Consider the following 21,460-nt stretch of genomic DNA (forward strand, 5'->3'; position numbering starts at 1 on the left):
TTGGTAAGCTATTCCTCCGATCCTCAGCGGCACCACTTGGAACTCAAACCACTCTCATTGTTCCAAGCTTTACGTGTCAAATCGTCACTGGATCGTTTTACGTTATAACCTTATTCTTTTTATCTTTTTTCCTTTTTTTTGAAACTATTCACATTATTTCAAAATGATTTTCAAAATGATTTTTATGAAGCTAATTTTTAAGCATGTTACTTAGCTTAATTCTGTGGTCTCTGGCAGGGGGTTAACACCGACATGTTTCGCTCGCATTCAAGCTTTATCAAGGAACCCCTCCATATAAATACCGCCAAACTCTGACCACTGTATCAAGAGCAACCATGTATGAAAACCATGCACTTCTGCCGGTAGTAGTTTTTTGCATTTACCCTTTCTTGTGCTTCAACTATACCACTGTGGTGACTAAAAAAACATATTCTCTGAAAATGTCTGTAGACATTATTTAAAAGCGCTCTGAGATGTAGCTTCTTATGTTTTACCATCAACCGAAGAACAAATCACATTTATCTGCAAATGGTGCATTTTATGATAGACTTTGTGCCTTATAAAGCAACAAGCCACCAAGAAATGTAAGCGACTAAGCTGTCTGTTAAATGTATTGTGTGGTGCACGAGGTACTTGTTTCCTGTTGGTCCTAAAATACACTGGCACGTGCTTTTTTTTTTTTTTTTTTTAAATCTAGCATGCATAGATATGAAAAATGGTATGTCAGTAGTTAAATCAGGAGATGCAGGGGTTTAGATTTTCCTGGGAAGGGTTGGTTATTGTGTTTTTTTGTATTCAAAGAAAAAATGTTCACGATGAAGCAAGGTAGGGAAAGGCAATTAACTGCAGATTCTTGACTGCGGCAATTCAGTGTCCAAAAACTACAAACAAACCCCATTAACAAGTACTTCAGGGAAGATGCACTTTAATATAGAGAGGGGTGGGGCTGGCAATGCACACATACTGTGATAAAGTTATTAAAAGGGTTTGCAAAGTTCCAGCCTGGCTCATTCACAGAGAAAGTTTCTCTGAGCTCAGACTTAGAAGATGGCCAGACAAGCGCCTATCCTTGCATCCATTAATCACCAGCTTGTTGCTTTCACAACCCTCAAGGTCCTGTTGCTGGAGAAGGGCTTTGAGATTCCCAGCACCTGCTCGCTGGTTCAGGCACCTACAGAGGACTCGCAGTCTGCTGTACCCCAGCTTGGAGTTAGGGTCTTGTCTGAACTTGCACAGGACAGGAGCAGATCTGATCTAAGTCAGAATGAGCACAATGCACCTGTTGCGGATATGGCTGGAAATAGATCCAACACAGAGGATACTAGTGTTAGCGGCTGGGCTGGCATGGCACGGGACAGATGTACGCATGAGCGTAGTGCCAGGAGAGTGGCAGGCAATTTCTCTGAGGCACCAGAGTTGACTAACATCTTCCTACCTGGAACACAGGAATTTTGCATAAGAGCCTCGGATCGTTCAGATGAATCCAGGACAGCACGTTTGAGCCCCAGTCAGAGAGGTGGAGTCTGTAAACCCCGGACGCTTGCAGAGAGAGCCTCAGACAACCGACTGACCCGGATAGCAGAGTCAATATCACAGCTTTTATCAGTGGAACAAAACCTACTGTACCCTCTCTCACAGAACCAACCTTTTAATATTCACTTAAAAGTAAGTATTGCAGACTTTTTCATAAAGATCCATGTTTTGGGGTTTGTTTGTTTTTTAAAAAAAATTCTACAGAATTAGCTTGATTTTTTGGGGGGAGTTGAAAGATTCCTTGGCATTATTTTATATTATAGTTAAAACAGAACATATCACATACTATTTATAAGGCTATTTTTGGTATAAAAAAATTAAAGCATTAAACATTTTTGTTCAGTTTAAATACTTTTTTTTTTTTTTTTACTTTGCTATTTATGTTGTATGCACTTTAATCCAGAGTTTTTGCTCTGGGGAAAGAGTTCATACATACCCATAAGCAGAAAAATCATATTGCTATGTGTGTTACATTATGTACATGACTGGCATTTTTGTTAAAATCCATTATATATTTGTCATGATTAGACCAAATAATTAATCTTCAAAATTAAAAATTTATTAAAATTCTGAGTGTGAAAAAATTGGAGACAAAACAACAATTTAATTTGAGATGAAAAATTTTAGACCTAGGGATTGCATAAGGACAGCCAGGGGTGAAAGAAAACGTTAAAAAGTATAGACCCCCCAGCACTGAAGGACACCGCAAGTTAGAGCATGGGATGCAGAAAGTGAACTAGACCAGTGAACTACGAAAGATCAAGAATGAAGGAATGACCTAAACCAGTCAAGTATTACACCTGGGACACAAAATTCAGCCAGTTGATGGAGCTTTAGGATTGCATCTAACATATCATAGGTGCTAGATCTTTGGATGCTGACACCCCCCTCCCCAATATTGAGCAAACTCATTCACTATCCCCCTCTTTTACCAAGGCATGCTAAGCGTTGTAGTGCGGATTTAGCACGCGCTGAACCAACATGTGCGCTAGCCACTTACGCGTCCATAGGAAAACATGCACGCATTAGCGTTTAGCGCGTGTTTAGTGCACGATAATATTTAGCTTAGCGCACGATAATATTTAGCGTGCACTAAAAAGCGTAGCGCACCTTTGTAAAAGAGGGGGTATGTGTGGAACATGGTAGTTTCTGTTCCATTCAATACTCCCAATCATTTGGAAAAGTTAATTTTTAAATTGATTTTGGATGAACATTGTTTAATATGGTGGTTGTTAGTACCTCAGAGAATTTTAATTTGTTTCTGAGAACTTGAATTACCGGAAAGATGCTTGACTATGAACCACCCAATACTTCCTGACCCACTCCTCCCCACTGCATGTTTTAAGTCAGAAGGCTGAAGCAATGCCCACCTGTTCCTGCCTCCATACTGCCGTCTTAGAAAATGGCGGCACCTGATCCCACACAATGCAATAGAATCCACCACATATGGTCAGTTTGCCAAATGAGGGAATCATTGCTCTCACGCTGCACTTAAAATTCAGCACTTAAAAAAAAAAAAAAAAAAGTTTAAACTGTGCTAGAAGCTATGAAAATGTATCATTACAGAAAAGGGTTTGTCCCCTTATTAAAAAGACAAATAGGCCTTATTAAAGTAGTATTTCTTGCATGGGAGAAATTTTTTTTGCAGCTATTCAAATGTGTTTTGTGAAAGTAAAAGGCTGAGACTGCTGGGGTGTCCATAAATAAATAAATATTCCAGTCGTTACTATGGGCTCCTTTTAAGCGCATGCTACAGAGCCTGTGTTAGTATTTTTCGTTTAGCATGTGGTTAGCATGTGCTAATCTTTAACGTGCGCTAAAAACGCTAGCGTACCTTAGGAAAAGGAGCCCTAAGTCTGGCTCTAAGATGTTTGGTCTGATTTCTAGATCCTAAGAAAACTTGTCCAAGTCTGGTCATTCCAGAATATGAGTCTATTTTCCTATTGAAAATATCTATAGGCCTTATTGAAGTTTTTTTGGTTTTTTTTTTTTTTTTTGCATGGCACAGAATGGGCAAAGTCATTTTCTTGAGCAAGGCTATCACAGCATAATTATATAAAGTTTCAGCCAAAATGAAATACAGTACTCTTCATAATCATTGTAGTGATCACACTAATACAAAAAAACAATATAGCCTAGCTGACAACAGGTCACATATGTGATTAGAGAAAAAGATCTACCAGTCAATATTCAGCCCATGATGGTAAGCGATTTTATAAATGCTGACTGCCGTGGACAAAATTAGACCTTGATATTCAATCTTGGGGCGTGTCCAGGCTTGAGCATTGAATATCTAGAGCTAATTCAGAATGAACTAGCTGCTGGGTCTAAAGTGGTTCCTGACTGTTACTCAGTTGAGACCAGCATAAGACACTTATGGGAGCCTTGGATGAATATCAGCCAGAATTTGCTCAAAGAGAATCACGCCCTTCTTGATCCCCCTCCTGAAGTAAATGATCAGCCCATCCCAAGCCCCTACCTTCCCTTCCACTCCTGTAGGCCCCCTGAGCCTTCCTGGAACTCCTGAGTGTTCTAGGTGGTCTTGTGGGCAGGGGTTTTAAACTAAACTATAACTTAGTTTTATAAACTGGGCCATCAGCCAATCTGGAGCTCGACTCGGTTAACATTAAGAAAAGGAAAAATACAAAAGAACTAAACGAAAAAAAGAACTAAAACAAGAGAGGTAGAAGTAGTTAATTTCCAAAGTGCTTGGCGAATAGAATTGTCTTCAAAGCCTTCCTGAATGAAAAGAAGGGGCCTAAGCTTCTTAAAGAGAGCGGCAAATAATTCCATAGCTCTGTCAATTTCAAGGAGAAAGAATGGCTACATTGCTTAATAGATTTATTTTTATCCCTAAGAGAGGGAAAGGAGAGTTTTAATTTCTGAGAACTTGCTTTTGCCTGTTGCAGGGCCAGCCTCAAAATGGCTACCATAACTTTAATGGCAATCTTGCAGTACTTAATTCTTCTCATGACTTTACCTGGAAGTTAACTGGGCACCGGCCAATATTCAGACTGGTGCCCAGTTAGCTCCGCAGCTAAGGTTAGGGCAATCCTTTTCTTGTCCTATCTTTAGCCACTTAAAAAACTGGTTAGTCTAAATGCAGCTGCTAATCAGTTAAATGCCAGCTCCTCCCAGGCTCCACCCTTGGGCTGCCCTGGCACTAACTGGACAGTCCAGGGGTGGTTAGTAGTGATATTCAGCTGTAGTGTTCGGTTAGGTGCCACTGAATATCAGTGGTTAGACTGTGACAAGCAATTTAGCCAGGCAGGAGCCTCTCTTTAACCATCCTATGGCTGATGCTCCAGCCCAATTTTTTGTTAAAATATTAGTGCTCTTCTCTTCAATTATCATTTCTACCAGTCGCTGACAGTATTGACTCTCTTCAGCAGTCATCATCTCTTAGGGATCCTTTTACTGAGGTGCCCTAGGGCTTTAACGCGTGGAATAGCGTGCGCTAGACCTTAATGCCGGCATTGAGCTGGCGTTAGTTCTAGAAGCGTAGCACGCGGTGTAGCGCGTGGTAAATTCCTGTGTGCGCTAAAAAAGCTAGCGCACCTTAGTAAAAGTAGCCCTTACTCACCAGTGATCAGGAATGAGTATAACTACTTGTGCTTTAGATCTTATTCAATCATCTTGGATAAAAATACAGTACCACCTCTTGGACTTCTACCATCGATCCTGAATCAACTATTGTAATGTGGTATCTAATATAATAAAACGCTAAGCGCGCATGCGCACTCTTACCACCGTGTTGCCTGATCTGTAGTTCCGTGGCCGGCAGAGTGCGCATGCACGCTTAAAACGACCCCACGCTTGCGCAGCAGAAACCAAATAGCGGCCCGGAACAAAAACGGCAAGGTACGATATGGAGGGGGAGGGAAGTACTGCTGCTGCACCACATACCCGCACTCAACTAAATTCAAAAGCTTTCTGCAGTACTCTAAGGGGCAGCCGCGGCAGGCAGGAATCCTGAGAGAAGCCGCTGGGCACTTTTACACTAAAAAAAAAAAAATCTGGCGAGGGATGACGTGGAGGGGGAGGGAAATACTGCTACTGCTCTCACTTAATTCAAAGATCGTGCAGTACTCTAACGAGCAAAATACCCTTACAGCTGGAACACCTCCGTGTAATAGCATGCGCATTCAACGATTGCTGCCGAAGGCACCGACATTGAAGAAAAGGTTGTTTGTTGTTTTTTTAAAAAAAAGCAGTTTGCTGGGCAGGAAAAAATACTTGCATTTTGTTTTGGGTGAAGGGTGTATGCTGGGGAAGCTGTTAACTATTGTGAATTGATTTATGTAAAGAACAGGGGGGGGGGTGCTGGGGAAGGAGCCCAGGGAGCAATCTTGCTTTCCTTGGGGGGGGAGGGGTGTGATTGGTGGTAAAAGAAAGGGAGAGCAGGGAAGGGGTGCTGCTGGACATGGGGGAGAGACAGAAAGGAAGAAAGACAGACAGGCGGGGCCAGGGAGAAAGAAAGAAATGCCTAAGTTTACACATCTATTCTAGCACCCGTTAATGTAACGGGCTAAAAAACTAGTATGTAGATGGCGCTACCAGATGCATGCAGTGCTGCACAGAGTCACAAAGGGTAAGAAAACAGTCCCTGCTTGAAAGAGTTTACAATCTAAACAGGCAAGATAGACAAACAGGATGTCATGGATACAGTTAAGGGGAATGGTTAGTCTGCTGGCTGGATTGGAGAGCAGTGGGGAGTACAAGACAATCAAACCATTGTGACATCACTAATGAGGTTGGCTCTTATTGGTGGAAGGCATTATGACATCACAATCTCAGCTCTGCTTCCCAAAGACTGAAACTCTTCACACTACTACTACTACTACTACTACTATTAATTATTTCTATAACACTACCAGATGCATGCAGTGCTGCACAGAGTCACAAAGAGTAAGAAAACAGTCCCTTCTCAAAAGAGCTTACAATCTAAACAGGCAAGACAGACAAACAGGATATCATGGATACAGTTAAGGGGAATGGTTAATCAGCTGGCTGGGTTGGAGGGCAGAGGAGTAGGCTTAAGGATTGAAAGCTATATCAAAGGATGGGTTTTCAGCAGTTAAAGTGCTTTGTTGTGCCAAATATAGAGACCATAAGATCTATTTCATCCTTTCTAGAACCAAAATCTGTTAATATCCTTGTTCATTCTATGATCATTTCCAAATTAGACTACTGTAATTCTGTATTATATAATATTTCCCAAAAAGAAAAGAAAAGACTCCAAATAATCCAAAATACTGCCATAAAACTTATACATAAAGCAAAAAAATACAACCACGTAACACCCCTTCTTACTAAGTCACACTGGCTACCTATTAATCATAGAATAACATTTAAAATAGCATTTCTAGTCTTTAAGGTCCTACTATATAATACCCCTCAATTTATATCCAGAATGATTATTCCATATCATTCAAATCGATCCCTTCGATCGTCACAACAAGAGTTATTATTGGTCCCTTCCTTAAAAATTGTGGGAACAAGGAGAAACGATATGTTCTCTGTTTTAGCTCCCCAACTCTAGAACACTCTGCCTCTTTTTATTAGAAAGGATAGAGATCTTGTCTCCTTTAAAAAACTTTTAAAAACTTTCTTATTCAATGATGCCTTTATCGATTAATTAATCCCCCTTTTTTTTTTTTCCTTTTCCCCTCCCTTTGTTTTTTTTTCCCTAATATATGTTTTTTCCTCCATTAAGAGAAAAATTTGTAACTTTTTCCCCCCTTTCCCTCTTTTCATGTTTGTTTTTAACATTATGTATAGAGATCTTTTCTATTTTATGTAATCAATTAACAAATATTTATTTTGCTGTTATTAATGTATTACTAATATGATTGTATGTTCTCTTATAATTTGTTTTTTAATTGTACATCGCTTAGAATGTTTTAAATAGGCGATTCATCAAAAATAAAGTGAACTTGAACTTGAACCATATCACTCCAATGTTTAAAGAAGCTACACTGGCTACCCATACAGTACAGAATTCAATTTAAGATTCTTTCATTGACATATAAAGCCCTTCATACTGGAATCCCAGACTATCTAGTCAACTGACAATCCTGTATGTTCCTAGTGTGCCCGTTTTCATTATTAAGGCCTTGATTCTATCAACAGTGCCTAACTGCTAGTCATCATTGAGCGTAATTGTCAATCGTTTGCTAGGCGCCATTTATAGAATCGTGCCTAGAAGCACCTAAGCAGTCTTAGATGCTGGTAGGTTTTGAAACCTTAGGCGCACTCCCATTTAGGCCAGGGTTCTCTTGACCTAAATGAGTGCACCTAAGTTAAGCAGATGCCTAAGTCAAACCACAGTCAAAATCTGCCCTGAATCCGCCCAGAATCCACCCCTAACCACACCATGTAGGAGATGGAGGGGCCTACTTCAGAGGAGGTGCTAATTAATTTTTTTAATTGTTTTTTTTATGGTGCTTTCAATTAATGGGGCCGATTAAGCCAATTAAAAAATTAACATCCCCTTTTATCAAGCTGTGCTAAAGGTTTTTAGAGTGTGCTGGCGAGGTAAGTGCTCTGACGCACATAGGAATTCTATGAGCGTTAGAGCATTTACCATGCCGCTCCGTGCTAAAAACCTCTAGCGCAGCTTGATAAAAGGAGGTGGGGTAAGTTAGGTGCCTAGATTGGCTAGGTGTGCCGATCTAGTTACCTAACTTCAGGCACCATTTATAGAATCTGGGCCTAAATGACCATTGCCTTGTGTCCAGCATCACCCCTCTGTATCCCTATCCCTTCCCAGTCCCTCTTGTGCTTATTGGGAGTCAGCTAAAAAAAATTGCCTTTTATATTCTGGTATCTTCTCTTTGGAATGCACTGCCTCCACCTTTTCGATGAGAACCATCTTTTAAAAAAAATTTAAGGTAGGTCTGAAAACATTTTTCTTCAACCAAGCTTTCAGTGCTCTCTAGAGCCCCCTGGCTGTTTTAGGAACAGCGTGCAGTTGTTTCTTGGTTATCTGAATGTTCTCTTGGTATGTCTGAGTTTCTTTTTTATTATAATGGAGTTTCTTTCTTATCATGTTTTCTTTTGATTTTATTGTACATAGCCTTGATTTGCTTTGCATAAATGGTAATTTTAGCAAATATGAATAAACATAATCTCTGAATATCAAACAGCTACATTTTAATCTCCTAATACCTGGCACTGGGACCTTTGGTTAAAATAGCAAACCATAAAAAAACTGCCATATTGTGACATGAAATCCTGGAGCTCTGTGACCAGTCTAGTCACTGACCATTTTGCATTCATATGCACTGAGCCAAATCACAAGATTTTATAGAAATAGTCCAGTCTTACCTATTGACCATTTTCAAACACTGCATACATTAAAATTATACATATAAATAAAAATAATAATAGCATTGAAAAAAGCAGAGAAGAAATTCATAAACATACAGCACATGACAATTGTTGGCTAATCCATATTGTTATAAATACTTCCAATATATTACTTTTGCAATTATTTATAAAGCTGTTGTAATTCAAGAGTTACTAATAGAATAAGAAACACCCAGTGGGGTGTGATAAAGTTTTATTTTTAGCTGTTAAAGACGACTGTAGTACTTATGAGCAGAGTGGCCATTAATGAGATTTCTTTAGTCCATCGTAAGTGAATGATTAATAGGTTTATTGCACTCCACCCTATAACATTTCAATACCTTGTCTCACAAAATCTGTAGAATAGATGTGCTAAAACATGGAAATCCTGTTGTGTAAAACAAGGAGTACTGGTTAAGACTGACTGTGTTCCCTTCCCAGAAATCTTTGCTTTGCATTGCTTTCCTGCCCTGTGAGTTCATAGCTAATTCTGTTGTTTTGCTTATATCACAATAATGTACTCAGATATGCCAAGTTACACATATTAGGCAGGTGACACATGCATTTGGACCCCCTTCTCCAGCTCACTTACCAAAATGCTTTTGGAGGCGGTGCCTAATGATTACTGCAGTGGACTGAGAACCTGGGGAACTGGGTTTGACGTCTACTGCAGATCCTTGTGACTCTGGGGAAGTCTCTCAACCCTCCATTGCCCCAGGTACAAAAACTTAGATTATGAGCCAACTAGTGATAAAGAAAGTACCTACCTATAATAAATGAAATCACTGTAGCTGTGCCACTGAAAGGCAATATATCAAATCCATGACCCTTTACCTATCCCAGCATTGGCTCCCTGCTCCCTATTATCACACTATGGCATTTCGTATTCTCATTCCCCTCCATCTCCTGTGGTTTGGCATCTTTCACTCACCTCTCCCTCTGGTGTTCCTTTAAAATTTCCCTGGATTTCTGCTGGTGGCAACGGCAGTGCTGAAAACAGGATACCTTCCATCTGCTAGTCTCACCATGTCAGAAATAGGAAGTAGAATCAGATGTGGCAGGATTGGCGTAGGAAGGCCTTGTGAGATGGCCAGCACTTGTCTTTAGCACTGCTGCTACCAGCAATCTAGGGAAAAGACTACTGGGTGGGGGGAGAAGATGAAAGGATGTTGAGACCATGGGTGAGGGCTGGGTTAAGCAATGATGCTGAGATCTTCGGGGAAAGAAGGAAGAGGAAGAGATATTAGACCCATAGGGAGGGGCAGGGAGAGCAGAAAAGAGAGAGAGAGACCTACCTGGAAGTCAAATAAAAGGAAAGGTACATGACAGTTATTGTGACTCAATAAATGCAGTCAATGGGCTCCACACCATTTTGGCAGGCGTCATTTATAAGGTCAGGACCTATGTGCCAATTAAAGCACTACTAATGCGCACAAGATGCATGAAATTGCATACATCTAGTTATAGAATTGTCTTCAGACAAACAAAAAAGTGCTTGTGGTTTGAGAGTACTCTAAAGTATATAACAAACAAATAAACCTTGTATGGCTGCTTCTTTGTAATGAAAATTCTTTTCTTAACCTTATGGTTGTATACCTCAGATTCTGGAGCAGTGTACCCAATTCAGTGTTTTGATCATATAGGGCTCCTTTTACTAAGCCACGGTAGCGTTTTTAGCGCACGCAGCATTTTAGCGCATGCTAAACCCACGCTACACGGCTAGAACTAATGCCAGCTCAATGCTGGAGTTAAGGTCTAACGCGGGCGGCAATTTAGCACGCGTTATTCCACGCATTAAAGCTCTAATGATAGTATAAGGAGCCCATAGTCTTATAGGTGTTCCTGTAACATCATAGAATGTCAACCACCTCCCTATTTTTTATTTATAAAATGCTTACACTTTATTCAAATATTAATAAATTACTCAAAACTCCAGTTTATAAAAAGGCAAACTACTGTCTATAGATTTTAAATAACAATTCATTTTCTTCACGTTGTTTCATTTGCCACACAAGTTATTTCAAATGGAATATGACAGACTGGTGTAAAGCAAACTCCTTATGTTAAATTCTGTCAAGGTTCATGTTCAAAGAGCGGGACTTACCCCTCAGTTGCTGTATTTAAGCAATTCAACTACATCGCCCATATTGCCTGGAGCCGTTGCTATAATGAATTATTTTTTCTTTCTCTCAGGTCCGACGCATTTCGCGGCACTAACTGGTCTCCCGCTGTGTCAGGGCTATTAATGCAAGGGAACAATGGAGGCTTAGCAGCAGTACATCACTCTTTTGCCGATTCTGATTGCCTGTAGACAGTAGACTCTCTGTTAACCGGAACTCAATTAACCAGAATGCTCAAGCAACCATAAAATAAATCTACGCCCATGCTTTTCCTACCACATTTCTGGTAGTTTGTTTGGAATAGTTTATGGTATAGCATAGTATGGAGTATAATATTAGTTAGGCTTATTTTTAATAGTAACTCTCAAGCAACCAGAGACTACATTCATTTGGCATCTGTCAATTCCCATGGGTGCCAGTTAACGGAGAGTCTACTGTATATAGTATTCTTTTATTTATGGGATAAGCAGTGTGTGTATTTAAAGATTATAAGAGTCCTACTGGTATTATCGGGTTACCTCTGGTTTCACATAATTATCTTTTTGTGTCTTTTTTTTATTTCCAGGATAGTATTGAATTTAGAAATATCTGCTGTCATATGGCTTCACAGATGGAGATGCGTCAGTTCGACAGAGATCTGAATGCGGCGCATGATTGTCTGAAAACCATTGTTAAGAACCTGATTCAGTCACTGGCAGAATTCCCTACGGACTCCCATGCCATGGCCCAAGCTGCCCTCGGACAGATCCTACAAAACCTCCCCGATGTCTGACATAGTCGGGGGGGGGGGAAAAGAACCTATGACAAAATGAGCATACGAAGCACTGGGACTTTGAAGACAGGGTCTACCTTTTTCAGGGTTATGATGAGAGTTTGTGGCGCAGTCTCCCAGTGGAGGTGGTGAAGACGAGGACTGTGTCTGAATTCTTGGGACCTTGTAGTACCTAACCAATCAAACACTATGCAGAGATCCAAGGGTGATTCATCTAAAGGAGAGGAAGATAGCAGTAGACTGGATAGCCCAGTGCATATTAAAGGGGTGAAGGGGGGCAGTCCTCCCAGGGCGCCATCTTGCTTGGGGTGTCAGCACCTTTCATCCTCTCTACCCCCTCCCACTTCTCCCCCTGCCGCACGTGTGCTCTCAGACATGATTAGGTGCAGGACTGACTCACCATTAGGATAGACTAGGCAGTTGTCTAGGGCAGCAGCTTCTGGGAGAGGGCAAAGGGCAGCTGCAGTGAAAGCAAAACAAGTCCTGACATCCACAGAAGCTTATGTAAAGAGCCACCAGCACATACTTTAACTTGCATTTTATGGGATGTTTCTCTGATGATCATGATTGTTGACTTTAGTTATCAAAATCTTGGAAAGGGGTGCCCGAAAGTTAACTGAAGGTGGGTGTAAGGCTGGCACCAGTTCTGATCAGGTGTGTCACCAGAAAGTCACCACTGCCAGATGCTCAGCTCCAGTTCAGACCTTAACCCCAGCAGTGGCTCTTAAATGTGTGGGAGCTCCTTCCTACAAGCATGCGTATTCATGCATTCCTCTGCTACCTTTCTACAGCATGAGTCCCAGACTATGAGAATTAACAGGCAGCTTGCAGGACACAGAGAGCAGAACCCTGTTTTCTGCAGCACACATATTGCACATAGCATCTTTTTCCTCTTCTCCCTCCCAGATCCTTTGAGCCCATCCAACATCTGCAAGTCAACTGCGATAGTGCATGTTAATGACTCTAGCCAAAAATGATTTTCTACATGCCCAAGTCCTTTATTTAATTACCCCCTATTATCGTAATTACCATTAGGCTTGACTCAAATGCTTGGAGCTCAATCTGGAATAAATCAGGAATTAGATGGAATGTATATTGACTTAAAATTGCAGCACTGAATGTACTAAAATAACATTTCCATGTCACTTTGGGCCATGAGCTCAGTGCTGCTGTATACACTGTAATCTCTGGCTTCTAAACATCAGTTAGCAGCATATTGTTCTTGAAAAAGAATTTCAGCCTAGTTCCAGGAGGGAGACTTTAGGGCCAGTCCGGGTATTAAACCTACATCCCAATGCGGTATTTGAAGCCCTTGAGTCTACTCATTGAAATCAGTGCTGCAGTCCCATAAAGCAGTAGGATAAGGTTAGAAATCCAAGACAGGATTGTAATCTTTCTCCTGGAACGGCGGCAGCTCTGCACTAAATAAATTAAATTCCACATAGGAGAGCAACACAAAGTCCCCACAAAGATGCAAATCACAAGCAAAAAGGATCTTCAAAAATTAGAAGAATAGTCTAATGTTTGCCAACTAAAATTCAATGCAAAGAAGTGCAGAGTGATGCACTTGGGGAGTAGAAATCCGAAGGAACCATATATGCTGAGAGGTGCGAGGTTGATATGCATTAGAGAATGACACGGTGACAAAATTCATCACCGTTCCCGTCCCCGCGGATAACCGCGGGGAATAATCCCATATCATTTTTTAGTGTCTATTTCAGCCTCAGTCCTTCTACACCAGCATTCTTCAAAGCAAAGCTTGAGGGTCAGTGGTTGTGGCCATTCATACTCTGATTCTTCCCTCTCTCCTTAAAGAATGACATGAAGATTGTTTACCGTGGTTATCCGCGGGGACGGTAACGGTGATGAATTTTGTCACCCTGTCATTCTCTAATATGCATGGCTGGGGAGAGGAACCTTGGGATGAGAGCGTCTGAGGATCTGAAGGCAAAATTTAAAAAAACACAGTGCGACAAAGCGGTGGCTGTAGTCAGAGGGATGCTGGACTATATTGAAGAAAGGAGGTGCTGATGCCCCTGTTCGGGTAATTGGTGAGGCCCAGCCTGAAGTTCTGTGTTCGGTTTTAGAGGCCATATCTGGCTAAGGATGTAAAAGGACTTGAAGCAGTCCAGAGAAAAAAGTGACGAAAATGGTATGTGGCTTGCGCCAATAAGACATTCAAGAAGCGATTGGAAGACCTGAATATATATACAGAACTCTAGAGAAGAGGATGGACAGGGGAGATATGATGCAGACATTTAACTACTTGAAAGGTATTAATATAGAAACAAGTATTTTCCAGAGAAAGGAAAGGTTTCAGGGTGGCAGACTTAGGAGTAATGTTAGGAAATTATTTTTCATGAAGAGGGTGGTAGATGTCTGGAATGCCCTGCCGAGGGAGGTGATAGAGATGAAAACAGTGGACAGAATTCCTACAAGTATGGGATGAACACAGAGGATCTCTAATTAAAAAATGAATGGTATAAAACAAACTAAGGCCAGTACTAGGTATCCTGTATATGGTGATTTGGTTTAGGATGAGCTGGAGAGGGCTTTGATAGAAACTTCAGTGACAGGATAGTTAGGATAGGCTGGAGTGGGAACCTAAAGACAGTACTGGGTGGACTTCTATGGTCTATTGCCTAGAAATATTAAAGAAAAGACAATTTAAACATGAATGTATAATGAGTGTGACTATTGGGCAGACTGGATGGGCCGTTCAAGTCTTTATCTGCTATAATTTACTATGTTACATTACATTACTTTAGTGATTTTTATTCCGCCATTACCTATGTAAAAAGGAGTGGGAATGACATGTTTCCATATAGGATCTTAATTGATAGAGAATCACTCAGTGACAAGACTCAACACTGTCAGTGTTTTGGAACAAAAAACAGTACCGTCTTCAGGAGTCTACAACCAAATCAAGCAATAAACTCGTACATTTAAAATAGGCACATTTCCAAAAAAAGAATAAACAAGCAAAATAACATAGTATAAACCACATGTGTCAAAAAAAAAAAAAGGCCCGCGGGCCGAATCTGGGCTGCCTGGCCGTTTTATGCGGCCCATGGTGACTGTGCATCTGACACTACACTCTCCAGGAACCTCCTTGTGTCCCGACTCCCCCACCTATCACCTCCCTGCCGCTGAAATTTAAAATCTTCGGGCAGCCAATGCGAAGCCAGCCTCCCGCCATTGGCCTACCCCGAAAGTGTTCTTTCTGCAGCATCCTGCCTATGCAGGAAGAGGAAGTGCTGCAGAAAGAACACTTCGGGGCAGACTGAAGGTGGGAAGCTGGCTTCACATTGGCTGTCTGAAGATTTTAAATTTCAGCAGAGGGGAGTTGGGAATTGGGGACAGGTCATACTATAGGATCCAGCTGAGAAGGGAGGGCTGGGATTGGGAATGAGGGAAGGACATACTGTATGGGCTGCAGGGGGAGGGGGCTGGGAAAGTAAGAAGGACAGATGCTGCATAGGCTGGGAGGGGGTTGGGAAGGACAGGGGCTGCATAGGCTGGGGGTTAGAAAGGGAGGAAAAGAGAGATGCTGCCGATGGGTGAGGGAAGAGAAAAAGAAAATTCTTGGACATAGGTATGTGGGGTGGGAGGGCAAGAGAGATGGTATACATGGGGAAGAGGGAGAATTGTTCAACATGATAGTGTATGCCGTATATAAATGTTTTAATTAATAAATAAAAAATGGTATTACAATTAGTACTATTATGGGGGCGGGGTCTGGGGTAGAGCTTTCAGCCTCTCCCAAACAAAAAAGCGTTCCGCTGCCTATGCCTACAATGACTATTTCAATAAAGTTGGAATTAAGTTTGGTAACATCTATGAGGTGAAAATAACCAGATGAATTGCTGGAATGGTGTCTCAGGGTGAGGAAAGATCTATACTTCTACTAAGACGAAGGGCTCCTTTTACAAAGCTGCACTAGCATTTTTAGCACACGAACCGGATTAGAGCACGCTATAGCCGAAAAATTACCACCTGCTCATGAGGAGGCAGTAGTAGCTAGCGCGTGCGGCATTTTAGCACGCGCTATTCTGTGCGTTAAGGCCCTAACGCACCTTTGTAAAAGGAGCCCTAAGTATCTCAATTAAAAAATTTGGCCCACAACTTAGCCTGTGCTTTAGAGTTTGGCCCCTTATATGATTGAGTTTGACACCCCTGGTATAGAGAATATATAAAAACATATGATCTTAGTTCCATTTTTACTGTGTTTTCCTACCATCTGAGAGTGTAGGCGACATCGGCGCTCATGGAAACATCTTTGAACAATGAGTTGGATATTTGTTGTCTGTGTTTACCTACTTCAGAATACAATATTTCCTAATGAATAGCACATGAGTATTTTTAAAGATTAGTCTTAAGAGGCTTAGACACTGAAATAAGTGAAACCAGCATAATTAATATGAGACCGATGGTGTAGTGGGATAACTTGTGCGGTAAACTCATGCCAGGGATGCACCGCTGAGGACTAAAAAAGTGTAAAAACTACTCTTACAAACATCTAGTGAACTTTGCATTTGAATATACATTAGGTTGATGCTCAGCAGATTCAACAAAGTTATACACTTCTCCCTCCGTTCTCGCCGTTTCAGCATTTGCAGTTTCGATTATTCACAGTTTTTAGCTTGCTGGTTTCTCCCCCCAAATTACATCAGCTTGCATAGAGAAATCGCTGATTCCCAGCACTTTGTTCACCGTGTTTTGCCTCTCCTTCAGAAACGGGCCAGGTCTTCCACCATGTTATTCGTGGTTTCACCATATTCACGATGGTTTTTAATAGAAAACACAAATAACATATAAAAAAGTTATTCGCAGTTTTTCAGTATTTGTGGTTCTGTTAATCCTCTATCACAGCGAATACGGAGGGAGAAATGTATAGAAACACGTCAACTAAGAGAACGTTGTGTCTAAATAAATTAAAGCCATTGTCCAGTTTTGTTTGTACGCCCTATATTGATCCTCCATTTGCTTTTCTCAAAGAAAAGAGTTTTAAGGACTGACTTATGTCAACCTCTTTTCAACACTACTGGTGCAATGCATTCTATTTTACCTAAAGGACATTACAAAGGTAGTCGGTGCTGTAGAGATATAGAGGCCCGTTTACGAAACTATATTAAGCAGATAACACAGTTTTTACTCTATGGTAAATATTAACACAGACCCAAGCTAATGGCTATCTTGAATTAAAACCAACCAGTGCAGTAAAAAAACAGGAGCTCTTGTTGAATATCTCTCCTTTGACTAAACTAGATACTGTTACTCTTGGCTTTTTGTGGAAACTAATGACAGCACTTCATAAATCAATTCCAACTTTATCTTCAGTGGTTCTTGCAAATCAGGACACTTTGAAGGAAATCAGAGAAAAGATTGATGGTGCACAAGTGAGACTGGACAAATTAGAGAGTCACAGAGAACTCAAGTAAATGCCGATCACTAGAAGAATTAAGATATTGGAAAACTCACCAAGGTATTTGAATTTGTAATTTTTGAATTTTACAAAGCACTCTATTTTGTCACCAGGGGAATTACTAAAGAAATATGTGGTTGAAACTGTACATATTTTACTCAGCTTTTTCTTCGAATGGAAAGAAGGCTAAAAAGTATTACTGCTGCTATGGAATTTGCCACACCCCCCAGCATCATTGGTGATGTCACAGCACGGGTGAATATAGCATACCAACACTGAACGCAGAAGTCAAAGGAGGGAGAATCAATACAGCAGGAGTGGGAACCTTGAGAAAGCCCTTAGAACCACACGGGCGAAACATGTTGGTGATTGGTGATTGTACCCCCCTTGAGTAGCGTCTTTTGCACAGCTAAGTATTTTTAGCACATATTTATTTGAATGAACAAAACTATAATTACTAAAAAAAATCCAACAAAAAACTAAAACATTTACAGTACTGGATCCGATGACGAGTGGGAGCATAAAGCCCAGCACAATGAGAGTAGTTTGAGTGCATGGTGTCCCGCTGAGGACCAGCAAGACTAACAATAAAAACCAGAGAATGAAGTATGGCACAATTGTGAGATAATGTCTTGCAGTTGATCATTTGGGTATTGGAGTGGTCTTCATTCAAATTTATTAAACTAGTGCCTGAGGTTACATATTCCTAAGGAAGCATTTTCTCCTTTTTTCTATTATATTTCTGCAACGAAATTGCCTCAAGGATGAAAAGATGCTTCTAAACTATCTTATTTGACTTAAGATAGTTTGGATCTAACAGAGATTTTTGAATGCTCAGACACTGATGTAGTCATTCTGGCTACACTCACAGTTGCCTTTATCTTTTCTCAAGAGCATGGCCATATTCTAAGACTTTTTTGTTGGTAAAGAAATACTGACTTTATGTGTCACAAGATTTAGGTCTTTCAAGACTTATCAAAAACTACTTTGTTTACTATGGTGTGCTTGAAAGAAAAGCACATGTTACTTGTACATAATTAGTAAATGCAGAATAAAAATAGCACTGATGACCCCTGGTGGTAGTCTCATGGTACTATCTCTAAGGGCATCCTATTATAATTTTGTGTGGTTGTAAAATGCCCTATTTTGTATTTTTTTTCTGGAAGCGTTGTGATGTTGCTACATTCAAATTGCATTTACATCAATTTGTGCTATTATTTATTAAATTCATTTTCTACCCGTTTTCCCCTAAAAACTCAGAACGGGTTACAGATTAGCATACATAATATACAAATAACAGGTTACAATTTATCATATAGTACAAGTTTTTGCTACAACTTTTTATCCTAATTAATTAGTATGGAAAATTCTACAACAGGATTTCTAGTGACACATCATTGATAAGTGTAATGACTCCAGACACAGGCATCTTTTGGTGAAACGTGGATGTGTCGAGTCTGTACGTGTTGTGCCAAGACCATTGTCTGAAGTATGACTTTCTACATGGTATGCAACGATTGTTATTTGAAAGACTATTTTTAAAAAAAATATTGTTTATATATTAAACTTTTTTGTGGGTTTTACCTCACTTTATTTTCTTTTCCATATAGATAAAACATTTTCACTCTTTAAGAAATTGTTTTTGAAATCATTGACAAGAAACATCCCATGTGCAAGACTGATTTATTTTATTTATATTCAACTTACCAAGTGATTGATGATAAAATCAGCATCAGATTGACAATCTTAGGGGCCCTTTTACTAAGTTGTGCTAAAAGGTCACCAGCAGAATCACTGGCATGAGACTTTCCCGTACACTGAGCCCACTTTTAGCGCGACTGTATAGCTGCACTTTCCATTTTTTTTTTTAAATTAATGGCCACTCACTAATTTCAACGCCACAAAGGATGGAAAGTACCACTACTGCATCAATCATCCAAAATTCCCAACATCAATAGAGAATTGCGCTAATTAGATGGTACACAGTAATGTAGCCGCGCTAAGCGATTAGCAAAGAATATGCCTATTTTCTGCCCCCAAACTAACCCCCATGCTAAAATGATAAAACGTATTTTTAGTATGTGGGAAGCACATGCGATCTAAAAACTACCATGGGATGCCTTAGCGCACCTCACAGCATTGGTTTTTATCTCCTGGTGAGCTTAGTAAAAGGGCCCCTTAGTTTCCTTATCAAAGAATGGGCTTCAAGTTTCAAGTTTATTTAGTTTCTTTGATTACCTTGCATAGTCCAAATCCAATGCGATTTACATAAGTTCCAAAATTGTGTAAAATATTAAAAACCAACAAACATAACATTCATTACTAGTATAATAGTACATGTAAGGAGGGAAGGGGTTAACAACAATTAGCATAAATACAATTCTGATAGCCCTCCAGCTTTTATCTATAAAGAACAATGCTGGATTTTTTTTTAAACTGGAGAGTTTAGACCTAGGTGACCTCCGTCATAAGACTGATTTGCAGAAGTTTTTATCCTAATAATAATAATAATTTATCTTTTTGTAGACCGCTATACCAAAAGTTCAAAGCGGTTCACAACAGAGTAAAAAAAAACACATACAATCAATATATATAAAGTACATTAAAACAGTCAAAAAATGCATCAATTAAAAAGTTAAAAAGCAGGAGAAGTAAACAGTGCCACAACTAAGTTGTAAACATGTCAAACAGGCATGTTTTTAGTGATTTTCTAAAGTCAGAATAAGAAGTAGCCTCTAATATAGGTTTTCCAAGCCATGCATTCAATTTACCGGCCTGGAATGGTAACATTCTATCAAAAAACTTCTCATAGTGACATGATTTTAGAGAAGGGTAATTAATTAAATTTATTCTGCGTGTGCTCTTATTAAAATAGTTCAAAGAAAACTGAGAAGCAAGATAATCTGGTAGCATCCCAAAAACTGCTTTGTAACAAATGCAGGAAAACTTGAACAAAACTCTGGACTCTACTGAAGTTTTTGATAAAAAGGGGTGATGTGCTCCCATTTTTTTAGTCCAAAAATGAGGCGAACCGCAGTGTTCTGAATCAGTCTCAGTTTTTTGAGTATTTTTTTTATAAACCCCTAAATATATAATATTACAATAATCTAGAATACTCAAAATGGATGTCTGCATCAGCAAACGAAACTCCCTCACTGACTTTTTGGCAAGTTTTATAGAAGTGTATTCATCCTTATTAGATATTTTAGGGTAGGATTACCAGATTTGTTCATGCAAAAAAAAGGACATGTGGCCCTGCCCCTTTATGCCCCCAAACAAATCTCAGGTCTTCTTCCCCAAAACTGGGCCGCATCTGGAGGGCCTCCAAGCATGCGCAGATATGATGCGATGATATCACATACATGCGCCCATGCATTTAATGCCATCGTGTCACATCTGCAAAAGCTTGGTGACTCTCCAGATGCAGCCCACGTGATTGGGGTCTTCCAAAACCCAGACAAATTGCTAGGTTTGGGAAATCTGTTCAGGCTAAAAGGATGTTGATGATGAAGTAGTGAGACAAACTGGAAACCACCACAGAGAATGAAAACCTCACTATTCTGGGTTCAATCACAGGATGGCAGAAGCCTTCAGTGTCAAAATATGCGTATATCCACTTTTGGCTCTCTTTATAGCCTCCTGATGCTATATTGCGTATTTAATTACTGTTGCTTGACTTTCTATCATTCTTATAAAGAATATACAACAGTAAAAGTTTCTTTTTTACTTATCCTTTTAATGCAGTGTCTCTAGCATGTCCCGACGGGACCCGTTTCGCCCAAAATGGGCTTTTTCAAGGGTTCATATGGGAGTTCTTTCTCAGCATCCTTATTCTTTAGGGGCTAGACATGCAGACTAGCTCTAGCCCCTAAAGAATAAGGATGCTGAGAAAGAGCTCCCATATGAACCCTTGAAACCTTTACTGTTGTATATTCTTTATTTATTTTTTATAAGAATGATAGAAAGTCAAGCAACAGTAATTAAATGGGCAATATAGCATCAGGAGGCTATAAAGAGAGCCAAAAGTGGATATACGCATATTTCGATACTGAAGGCTTCTGCCATCCTGTGATTGAACCCAGAATAGTGAAATCTGTTCAGGCACCTGGACAGTCCTCTAAAAAGAGGACATGTCTGGGTTTTTCTGGACATCTGGTAACCCTATTTCAGGCATGTACACAGAAAAAAAATGGATTAATTTTTGGGTCCCTTTTGGACTGCTTTTGGTTTGTTTCATGCACTTGCATTAAAAATAATTTT

At 40.0% G+C, this 21,460-nt stretch overlaps 1 protein-coding gene across 1 annotated transcript; it reads left to right on the forward strand.

The window, feature by feature from the left end:
* Positions 1-756: 756 nt before the first annotated feature.
* Positions 757-13,417, forward strand: DLEU7 (deleted in lymphocytic leukemia 7). The gene is made up of 2 exons (XM_033950336.1): positions 757-1,665; positions 11,569-13,417. The coding sequence occupies exons 1-2, from the start codon at positions 1,048-1,050 to the stop codon at positions 11,773-11,775; spliced, it is 825 nt and encodes a 274-aa protein (XP_033806227.1). The 5' UTR covers positions 757-1,047; the 3' UTR covers positions 11,776-13,417.
* Positions 13,418-21,460: the final 8,043 nt, after the last annotated feature.

The sequence above is a fragment of the Geotrypetes seraphini genome, chromosome 6 (assembly GCF_902459505.1).
Source record: "Geotrypetes seraphini chromosome 6, aGeoSer1.1, whole genome shotgun sequence".
NCBI classification, from domain to species: Eukaryota; Metazoa; Chordata; class Amphibia; order Gymnophiona; family Dermophiidae; genus Geotrypetes; species Geotrypetes seraphini.

Coding starts and splice junctions, on each gene's coding strand:
- DLEU7 (XM_033950336.1), top strand. CDS start 1,048: ATGGCCAGACAAGCGCCTATCCTTGCATCCATTAATCACCAGCTTGTT. Junction 1,666..11,568: donor CTTTTAATATTCACTTAAAA/GTAAGTATTGCA, acceptor TTTTATTTCCAG/GATAGTATTGAATTTAGAAA.